Source organism: Balaenoptera ricei, chromosome 2 (assembly GCF_028023285.1).
Source record: "Balaenoptera ricei isolate mBalRic1 chromosome 2, mBalRic1.hap2, whole genome shotgun sequence".
Lineage (NCBI taxonomy): Eukaryota > Metazoa > Chordata > Mammalia > Artiodactyla > Balaenopteridae > Balaenoptera > Balaenoptera ricei.
The window spans coordinates 159002319-159014095 of record NC_082640.1 but is presented as its reverse complement, the minus strand read 5'-3'; the positions used below and the strand labels follow the sequence as shown (position 1 = coordinate 159014095).

Sequence of the window (11777 nt, the reverse complement as noted above, 5' to 3'; positions counted from 1 at the left end):
AAAACAATCAACAAAAATAACGCACACAAACTCAAATCTGATCAAGTCTCAAGCTACAACTACCAACCAGTTTGCCATACAATGCAGAGGATAGAGATGCATGGCACATAATTCTACTGGAGCTGCAATAAGCAAATCCAGACTGAAAAAACACTACTGGGCAAATGACCCAGTTTCACCAACAAATAATTTCAAGGGAAATAAGAGAGACAGAAGAACTAAAAATATTAAAAGAGATTCAAAAATATGTCAATCAATTGCAATATGAATCCTGAATCAAAAAAACTATTTAAGAAACTGACATTTAAGACAGCTGGACATCTGATCATTGACTGGATATTGACTGAATGTTGGATATCTGAATACTGACTTAATAATTAAGAGAAAGGTGTTTTTTTTGGTCTTATAATTGTATTTTAGATATGTATTTTTAAAAGACCTTATCTTTTAGAGACATACTAAATATTTACAGACAAAATGATCTGGTGCTCAAGATTGCTTAAAAATAATATAAGAAGGAAATGGGTAAGGGTACAGGTTAAGCACAAGTGGCACAAGTTGATAAATGTTAAAAAGCTAGGTGACGAGTACATGAGAGCTCATCATACTATTCTGTTAATTTTATATACATACGATTTTTTCCATAATAAAAGTGTTCAAAGGTTGTGTATCAAACAGGTGTCTCTACCAACTAGTATGAAAAGAACAGTTTGCTTTCAAGACTAAGAGGTTATCACATCATCTCTTCTCCTACTTTCTTCCTAAGTCCTAATTGTTCCATCTTGATCATACACTCCTGCTCTGAAACAAAAAGGACTTCTTAAAGTAATCTTATAAGAAATCAGTTAGTCTGAGTAATTTTTTTCCCTCTCCTACCTCCTTCACGTTATCCTTTTCTACTTTCTAATCTCAACTCTCAGCCAACATCTTCCCAATTCCCTTTAATCCTATTAAAGAGTGAAGACAGAGTGCCCGTAGAACACTCCTACGGTTAAGGACAATGAGAGTAGATGCAAATGTACTTATGCACACAGATTAAGATGATCTCAATAAATAAGGAAAAATTTACCTACCTTGAAGTTTTCCAGATGCGCCTTGTACTCTCTTCCAGCTCAAAACCAAGCCACATTTCTGTAAAAGAAAACAAAGATCTTTACCACCTAAGCTAATTTATCATGCAAATAAAGGGCACAATTATATTTCCGCTACGAAAAAGTGGAAGTTAAAAAAAAAAACAAAAAACTTGTCAGCAACTAAATGTTGCAATTCCCACAAACCTACTATATGAAAGAAACATACAACAAATCATTTTAAAGGAAAATATAAATTCTTACTGATTCTTGTTTGTAGGAAACTGCCTACCTTTCAATAAATTAGACACTTTACAGTTATATTTATCCTACAAATATATACATAAAACCAAAATGCCCAAATATTATAATAGTTAAACTATAATAAATTTAAGTAAATATTGAGTTAATAAAGACTATGTTTTAAAACATATGTATATATTATAAAAGATTTTTAATGACACAGGGAAATGCTTGACATGGGATGCAAAAATACCTTGAACCATGAAATTGCAGACATACAATAAGATTTTTAACTATGTAAAGAAAAAAAATTTCCATAAAATGATCAGAAATATTCCAAAATGTTAATGGGGCAGGTTGTCTGAAGGGTGGGATATTACACACTTTGTTTACTTCCTAAGTTCTTAAATATTATTTCTAATTATTAAAGTAAAAACGAAGGTTTAAAAAAAGTTTTGTGGAAAAAAATAACTGAAGATTGCCTGTCAAAGCTGAGAAATAAGTGGATTTTTCTCTGAAGGGAAAGATATTTCCCTTCAGAGAAATTACTAAAGTGATAGTCAAAGAATTGGGACTTCCCTGGCAGTCCAATGGTTAAGACTCTGTGCTTCCACTGCAGGCGGTGAGGGTTTGATCCCTGGTTGGAGAACTAAGATCCCACATACTGTGCAGCGTGGTCAAAAAAAAAAAAAAAAAAAAAAAATATATATATATATGTATATGTATGCATAAAAGAAAATTTCCCAGGACTTCCCTAGCAGCACAGTGGTTAAGAATCTGCCTGCCAATGCAGGGGACACGGGTTTGAGCCCTGGTCCAGGAAGATCCGCGGAGCAACTAAGCCCATGTGCCACAACTACTGAACCTGCGCTCTAGAGCCCGCGAGCCACAACTACTGAAGCCCGCCCGCCTAGAGCCCATGCTCCGCAACAAGAGAAGCCAACGCAATGAGAAGTCAGTGCACCACAATGAAGAGTAGCCCCTGCTCGCCACAACTAGAGAAAGCCCGCACGCAGCTATGAAGACCCAACACAGCCAAAAATAAAAATAAATTAAAAAAAAAAAAAAAAAAGAATCCACCTGCCAATGTAGGGGACATGGGTTTGATTCCTGGTCCGGGAAGATCCCACATGCTGCAGAGCAACTAAGCTCATGCGCCACAACTACTAAGCCTGTGCTCTAGAGCCCGCGAGCCACAACTACTGAAGCCCGCGAGCTCTAGGGCCCGTGTGTCGCAACTACTGAGCCCGTGTGCTGCAACTACTGCAGGCTGAGAGCCTAGAGCCCGTGCTCCGCAACAAGAGAAGCCACTGCAATAAGCCCCCACTCTCCACAACTAGAGAAAGCCAGCACGTAGCAACAAAGACCCAATGCAGTACCCCCGCAAAAAAGAAAGAAAAAGAAAATTGCCCGTAAGGTCAAACATAGCATGAGGGAACAGCAGCAGAATCCAAAAAAATTTTGCAAAGACAAAAGACAAATGGATGGGTAATAACTCATTCAGTAGAGCAAAGAAAGCTATGACACCAAGCGTCTACAGAAGCAGATACCGATAAGAAGAATTAAGCTAACTGATTCTACAAAACCCAGTGGATCCAGACTGCAGGGGAAAGGTACAGGGGAGAATGGGGCTTAAGTGTGAAGCTGAATAAAAATAGGTTCTTGCCTGACAATACAAATATGGAATAATCAAAGCCTCAGAGGTTTCAAGCAACTACCCTATCCCCATCCCCAGAGAAGATAGCCTGAAGAATTACAGTCTGAAGAAAGTGAACAGAACAAACTTGGGATGTTGGGATGTGGAGCACCAGATCTGAAAGATCTGTATGAGATACACAGTGAGTAAGACGGGAAGAAAGTAAAGGTATAAGAAGTGCTTGAACTCAGTCCTGCATCTGCAACCTCATACAGGCAGTCAATCATAAACTCACTAGGCATAAAATTGGAAATTTTCTAGAGAAACCAACCAGCCTCAAAGAAAAGACCCCACGGATTAACATTTAAAACCTCTGGCTGCCATTTAGATTACCCTACAAAGATGCCCAACATTTTACAAGTTCAGCTTACACACACAAAAAGCCTTTTAATCCCTAACTCTTAAATATGGACAATCAAGGATCACCAGACATCTAAGTAAAGCCTTAAAAGTGAAAGAGAAATAGAAGAGAGAAATTCAGGAATCCACAGATAGCTTAAAAAACACTCTGCTGCATATATAAATCAACAACAGTTTTAAAAAGGGATGTTTCAAACTGAAAACATACACATATGTCCACACAAAAACTTGTACACAAATATTCACAGCATTATTATTCATAACAACGAAGTGGAAACAATCCAATTGTCCATCAACTGATGGACGGATAAACAAAATGTGGTACATCCATTAAATGGAATATTCTGGCCATAAAAAGGAACAAAGTACTGCTAACAAGCTACACTACAGATGAACCTTGAAAACATTATGCTAAGTGAAAGAAGACAACACACAAAAAGCCACATATTCTAAAATTCCATTTACGTAAAATGTCCAGAATAGGCAAATCCATAGACAGAATGTACAATTGTGGCTGCCAGAGGCTCAGGGGAGGAGAAAATGGGAAGCATTGTTAATGGGTACAGTGGCGCAGTGGTTAAGAATCCGCCTGCCACTGCAGGTGACACGGGTTCCATCCCTGTTCTGGGAAGATCCCACATGCTGCAAAGCAACTAAGCCTGCGAGCCACAACTACTGAGCCTGTGTGCCTAGAGCCCATGCTCCACAACAAGAGAAGCCACTGCAATGAGAAGCCCGTGCACCGTGATGAAGAGTAGCCCCTAATTGCAGCAACTAGAGAAAGCCTGCGAGCAGCAACAAAGACCCAACGCAGCCAAAAATAAGTGCTTTAAAAAAAATGTGCATGTAGCACCAGGATAAATTTTTAAAACTAAGAGAAAAAGGAAAATCAATGACCAAGTCAAAAAAACTTATGTATGCTCAGAATAAAAACTGCAAAAGGAGTCAATCAATCACAATTATATGCTAAAATCATTGTTTTAAAGGTGGCTAAAGAAAAGGACTCACATAGTCCCAAAATACTAACCCAGAGGTTACTTATTAGTGAAAAAGGGACTAAAGGTACTGTTACAATGGAGAGATCTGACCACCTTAACCAAGTAACTAAACTTAATACCACCAAAAATGGGACCAAGAGACGTGGTATGTCTCTTGCTATGCTGCACCTGAAAACAATGCATCACCCATGAACCACTCTTACAAAGAATGCTTACTCTGAATCTAACTATGAGCAATCAATCAAATTCAAATTGGGAGAGACACTCTGCAGAAGACCCAGGCGCTTCAAAAACATCAATGTCATGAAAGACAAAAACATAAAACAAGCAAACAAAAAGAGGCAGGGAACTGTTCTATAATAAAGGAACTGTCTAAAGAAACATGACAATTAAATGCAATGTATAGGGACTTCCCTGGTTGTCTGGTGGTTAAGACTGTGCACTCCCAATGCAGGAGGTCCCGGTTTGATCCCTGGTCAGGGAACTAGATCCTGCATGCCACAACTAAGAGCCTACATGCCACAATGAAAAAGATTCCGCATGCCACAACTAAGACCCAGCGCAGCCAAATAAATAAATAAATAAATATTTTTAAAAAATAATAAAAAAAATAAGTGCAATATATATATATCCCTGACTGGAAATTACTGGAAAAATTAAATATGAACTATATGTATTTTAATTAACAATACTGTATCAGCCTTAAATTTCCTAAGTGTGATAAAGGTTTTGTGAAAATGTAGGAGAGTATCCTTGGTCTTAGGAAATATAAGAAGTATTCAAAGGTGAAATGTAATGTCACAACTTACTCTCAAATTATTCAGAAGAAAAAAAAAAATCGAGGGGTGTGTGTGTGTGCACGCAAAGAGAGTGTGTGTAAATATGGCAAAATGTGTTACAAGGGTGTTCACTATTCAATTCATTTAACTTTTCTGCAGGACAAACTTTTCAAAATAAAAACGAGGAAATAATTCAGAGCCCTCTTGCTAATATTTCTTTAGTTTGAAATTTATAACAACATTTAAAAATGAAAAATAAACAGTTTAACTTACAGCAAGGAGCTGTCTTATAAGCATGTCTGAGGCTTTTTCAGAAATGTTGCCAACAAAAACTGTAGTAGTGGGACCACAGTTTTCATCATTTTCTTTAGCCTTCAAGCCTGGATGATCCTTCCGTGCTCCCAAATGTTTTCCAACCATGGACACAGTGGGTACTAAGACCTAAAGTGATGAAAGACAATAAAATTTGAACTTGCAATTAAATTTGCTATCATGCTTAATGTAATAACATTAGGCTAAAAACATCAATTTTAAAGTATTAAATATATAGCACATCACCATTCCAGGTTCTACATACTTAATCTAAAACTCCCAAAGCACATTTTTCATTAACGTGAACTTATTCATGACAAGTAAAGTTCCACTATTGGATCACCTTTCTTTTAAAAACAACTTGGAGGGCTTCCCTGGTGACTCAGTGGTTAAGAATCTGCCTGCCAATGCAGGGGACACAGGTTTGAGCCCTGGTCCGGGAAGATCCCACGTGCCACAGAGCAACTAAGCCCGTGTGCCACAACTACTGAGCCTGTGCTCTAGAGCCCGTGAGCCACAACTACTGAGCTCACGTGCCACAACTACCGAAGCCCACAGGCCTAGAGCCCATGCTCCGCAATAAGAGAAGCCACCGCAATGAGAAGCCTGCACACCGCAATGAAGAGTAGCCCCTGCTCACTGCAACTAGAGAAAGCCCGCACGCAGCGATGAAGATCCAACGCAGCCAGAAATAAATGAATAAATAAATTTATAAAAAACAAAAAATAAAAACAAAAACAACTTGGAAAGAATTTTTTTTATGTTTAAGACAATTTTTAAATGTTTAAGACATCGTAAATCTCTGCATTCATATAAAAGGAAATTTCAATTATCCCTGCTAATCTTCTTGTAGAATATTCAAATACTCCCATAGCACTCTCCCCCCACTTAAAGTTTACCTTTTCTCAGTTACTTGTGTTTCTATCTTATTTTCCCTTCATAACATTCAACTTCCCAGAGGAAAGAAATAGTCTTATTCATCTTTGTATTTGAAATTGAATTGAGCAAAACATCCACAGTAGGCACTGAAGTGGTGAACTGGGGGAGCTGCCTTCACCTAGGCTAAAACGCAAGAGGGTAAGAGTACCTGTCATGGGGAGGTTTCCCAATAAATGTTTCCCAATGAATATCCAATGCAAGAAAAGCTGGACTCCTCCTTGGTCTGCCTCACAGCAGATTCCTATTTGTTCACGTAGTTCCCATCTCATCACCCTTTTAATATAAATAACACTCCCCGCCCTTTTCAAAACCCACAGGTAGAAAAAGTTGAAAGTAATGAGATCTACTCTCCCTCACAATGAATTATAAATTAAGACCGATATTTTACTAATTAACTCAAAGAAAATTTTTAGTTAAATAAATGCTTTAAGAGGGTTATTATTTATTCACATATTATAGTATACTAGCATTCTTAACTAAGATGCCTAGAGTGTACAGAGCTTTTATGAATGTAGAGAATTAAAGTTCAAGACATAAGACTGAATAATGAAACACTTAGCAGAGGAAAGGCTTCAATAAAACTTTACAAAGCTTGAAGGTATCATGCTAGAGGACAGAAAAAAAATAGCTTGGAAGAAGCTAAAAATTAGGTAGGTGGGAGGAAAGAGTAGAAATATATTCAACTTTCATTTCAAAATTTAGATTTCTGCTAGATCATTCCTCTTTTTTTTTTTTAAAGAAATCAGACATGTAGACCACTTCTCCTATCTCCCAGGATCAAGACACGAGGGCATGATGAAAGAGTCAATGTCTAAATCTGAAATAACAGTACATGAAGAGTCTAGAGAATAAGAGGGAAATCACTAAACTATTTAGGGAGCATATTTTAGGGGCGATTGCTTATATGCATAGAGTGAAAACAATACTTATTTAAATAAGTAGTATGATATATACGGACGCTCTTATTCCCTTCCTATTATTCTTTTAAACATTTAAAATACTTTATCTGGGCTTATAAAGTTGTTCAGATTTAAAAGCAGTGGCACTCCTAATTCCTCCTTAAAGTTATACTTACAGTTGGAGCAGGAGCCATAATGCTCATTGGTACAGGAATCATTGGAGTCCCTAAGAAAAAAGCATAATGAATCTTAAGAATATAATTACATATACAATTATATATTGTTTATCAACTACATGCCATACAAATAAGTAGCTCCAACTCACAGTTCTTTTAAGGGGAAATGTAGGATTAATGAAAATGAGAAATTAATGGATATTTTTCAGAAGCAACATAGTTATTCAGGTTGGTCTAAATAAACTTACAAGCAAAAAGACTACCACAGCCTGCTTTTGCCTTAAGGAGTAAAACTGTGGATAGTTATCAATTCATGTTCATCTAGTTCAGTACATCCTCAAAACCAGCAACTTTCATACAGATTTGCTTACAGGTGAACAATGGTATTAATGACTCCTTTAAAGGTAAAAATAAATTCTTTGAAAGTTAAAAAACAAAAGCACCAAATAAGAAATTAATCTGGAAACCTAGGAAGAATCTTGTTATTCCTGGTTATTTAATAAAAGCAAAAATCATGAAGAAAAAAATAAGATTAGTAATCTCAGTCACTGTCAAAGAGAAAATCTCTAAGACAAGCATCTACTGCCCTAAGGGTTTAAGACAGCTATCAATGGGCTATCACTATTGATAGCTTAGTGAAATCTGCAATTTTGTTTTCAACTAAATTGTTTACTAATCAATAGTTGCTACATTGACAGTCCTTGTGTACATAACTAATGATGAAATCTTACCATTTGAGAACTAAGAAAAAGGTTGCAATGAGGGTAAAATCAGTAAAAGATCTGTCTACTAAAACACAAATTTTAAAATGCTTCTGGAAGTATCTCAAGAAGTTCTGAAATCACTTTTCAGTTCAAATTTAGCATCAACTTAAGATAACTGTCCAAGACTGGTAATAAACTCTTTCAACAACTATCCATTTATTTTCCAATATAACCTATTTAAAATAACCTCAGTTTTAAACAAAATCTTTAGAAGATGAAAATCAAGATACTTATAGAAGACTGTACAAAATAGAAAAAAAAAAGACTGCAGAATCAAACTTGGGTTCAATTCTTGGTTCTATCACTTTTAGCTATGCAAACTTGGGAAAGCTCTTTAACCTCAGCTTCAGTTTCCTCAATTCAAATGAGGTAATTATTTCCTCAGAGTGCCTACGAGATTAACTGAGATCATTTATGTGGAGCACTTAAATAGGTGGATACTCAAAACTATTATCAACTCTAAATTTTTCACTTTTAACTTTGCAAAACAAAAGCAAATACTCCATTTACCAACTGTAATCTGTGCAGCACCTCTTCCACAGGTAAACTTTCTATTGAAGAACACCTTAAGAAAAAGACATTTTGAAAAAAAATTTTTTTTTCCTTTTTAATAGTTACTAAAAGGTTTAATAGTATGGTTCCCACCTCAACTTACTAATTTCATGAAATGCAGAATTTACAAAAATGTATTGCTGCTCGTTACAGATCTATGCATGCTACGGTGAAAAAAAAAAAAGGCAAAGTGCACAAAGTGTAAACAGTGTATATACCAGCTGAGGTCTGAAAAAACAAGTAGGGTAGAATAAACATAAGCAAACACAGTGGGATATACATTACATCTCTGGAGAGCTACACACCAGAAATTGATAAGAAAGACTTCCCCCCCTTTGGGGAAGGGAATGCTCAGGAACTATGGGGGGAAACTTCCTTTAATCTATAGCATGCATTACTTTTTAAGGAAAAATTATGGTTTTTTTCAAATTTATTTTCTAATTTAATATATAATGTGATCGCCACATACGTTATCTCAGAGTTCAATTAATTGTACAATAGGCAACACAAGAAAATTATACATGAATAGGGGTATTGTGGTCTTGAATTATTATACTAGTTTAGCATACTTCTTTTTTTTATTTTTTCAAGTATTGACACTGCACACAGGATGCAGGTATGAATGAGCTAGCTGTAACTAAAGTCTGATTTATCATTCAAGTATGCTTCCCTAAACAGAAATGATACTGTATGCTATCGCAAATGGAATCAGAATTGTTTAATAGCGTTAATACTCTGTGAACAAATACCTACGTTAGTATGGCACTGACCAAACAGACAAGAAGAAATACTGAAAACCTGGTTTTAAGGTCTGCTGACCCATCTTAAAAGATATACTAGGAGTAGCCTTAAGAGAAACATGGTCCACTTATCTTCCACTTCCATTTATAATTTGGTATAGTGTTCATCAGAAAACAAGTTACATTTAGTATGTGTTTTTTAAAAATTCAAAGGAATTTAAAATCTTTCCTATAAAACCAATATACTGGTAAGGAAATTGAGGAACTGATTTTTTCATTGTCAGCTTGCCTGATTCTGAAAAAGTGATTAAGCTTTATCTCCAATGCCTTAAAATTTCTTCAGAAATAGAAAGTAAACTATTCTTCCCTATAACTCTAATAACACAAACTTTGCTAACAGTATCATGGTTATTAGTAAAGACTATCAAAAAATAGATCGTATTATGAGACTATAAATTAATGAAAAAAAAATATGGGGACCCCCTCAAATATTGATGCCCAAATTAAAGTGGCTCAGGACACTATCCTTCTCAAGTCATCAATTGGTTTGAAGGTTGACAAGTAACTTTTTTCGGTTTTCTGTTAACATTATTTTCTTAATCCCCCTTTTCAGGAGAAATTCCTTTACAGTCCATTACAGAGCAGTTAAGTTACTGACTAAAATTCAGTAATTGTTACATGGAATAATAAACTGATAGTACTCAAACGTTCACACTAGGTCCCTGGCAGCAAGGGGTAACAAATACACATCCATGATTATCTAAAAGACCAACTTAAAACAGCCAGCTACAAGCATAAATGTCTTAAAAACTTGTACAAGTACTGCATTCTACTCCACAATATATATGCATAAGTAGTTGCTCTGATTTTTTTTTTTAATTTTGGCTGCGTTTCGTTGCTGCGCACGGGCTTTCCCTAGTTGCGGTGAGCGGGGGCTACTCTTCGTTGCGGTGCGTGGGATTCTCATTGTGGTGGCTTCTCTTGTTGGGAGCATGGGCTCTAGGCGCACAGGCTTCAGTAGTTGTGGCACACGGGCTCAGTAGTTGTGCCTCGTGGGCTCTAGAGCACAGGCTCAGTAGTTGTGGCGCACGGGCTTAAATGCTCCGCGGCATGTGGGATCTTCCCAGACCAGGGCTTGAAGCCGTGTCTCCTGCATTGGCAGGCGGGTTCTTAACCACTGTGCCACCAGGGGAGCCCTGTTCTGATTTTTTAAAATTATGATTTACCCTCAAATTCCTGAAGTTTTAAATGATACCCCAGAAAAATTGCCATTTTTATCTTGTGACTTTTCACACTTACTTCAACACTGCTGTGTACTTGACCTAGGGGTAGGAGGCCCGCAAAGCTGAGACTCTATAATGTACATGTTATGAATTAACAACCCATCATATGAGCCAACTGCAACGTACTTTTGATTTTGCAACAGTCAAGCTCTTTAGTAAACACTGTTAACTTCAAACACATAATCCAATGGTTAAAGCCAGGTCAGTGAAGTAGACCTTTCCTCAAAAAGAAATACTTCTGGATGGTTTACAAGATCATTTGTTCATTTCAGCCTGAATTACATAGATTCTATGTTAAAAGAAAATACTTCTAACTTGCAAATTAAGGAGAACTCTTAGATACTACCTTTCAGAAGGGAAACTGGGAAACTGATTCTGCATGAAATGCTTTCAACCCCATGAAAATATAAAAATTTGTGAACTACCACTCATAAACCAGAGGAAAACTCTTTCTCCTAAGTCAATGTTAATTACAAACCTCAAGATAATGGTTCTCAAATGTGGGTTCTCTTAACTGTGCTTAAATGGATACCTATGAATCACCTGTGAATTTGTTAAAAAGAGACTCCTGAGCCCCAATTTCTGAGGATTTGATTCAATGGCTTGCGGTGGGGCCTCAAAAATTTTTTTATTTATTTTTTAAACGTCATGAAACATTGGAGAGACAAAGCTTTTAAATAGTTATTTGGAGAGCTCTCCAAGATTTATTGTCAAGGATTTCCCTGGTGGTGCAGTGGTTAAGAACCCGCCTGCCAATGCAGGGGACACGGGTTCGAGCCCTGGTCCAGGAAGATCCCACATGCTGGGGAGCAACTAAGCCCATGCGCCACAACTACTAAGCCTGCACTCTAGAGCCTGCGAGCCACAACTATTGAAGCCTGCGCGCCTAGAGCCCACGAGCCACAACTACTGAAGCCTGCGCGCCTAAAGCTCATGCTCTGCAACAAGAGAAGCCACCGCAATGAG

At 36.9% G+C, this 11777-nt stretch overlaps 1 protein-coding gene across 2 annotated transcripts in view; it reads right to left on the bottom strand.

The window, feature by feature from the left end:
* The window catches only part of RBM25 (RNA binding motif protein 25), a 55709-nt gene that overhangs the window by 34667 nt on the left and 9265 nt on the right, over window positions 1–11777 (bottom strand). For both annotated transcript variants that reach the window (XM_059914574.1, XM_059914573.1), the window contains 3 exons: window positions 7473–7522; window positions 5420–5587; window positions 1074–1131 (listed from right to left, as the gene is read on the bottom strand). In XM_059914574.1, coding sequence (XP_059770557.1) covers window positions 1074–1131; window positions 5420–5587; window positions 7473–7522 — 276 coding nt within the window. The remainder of the gene's footprint in view (window positions 1–1073; window positions 1132–5419; window positions 5588–7472; window positions 7523–11777) is intronic.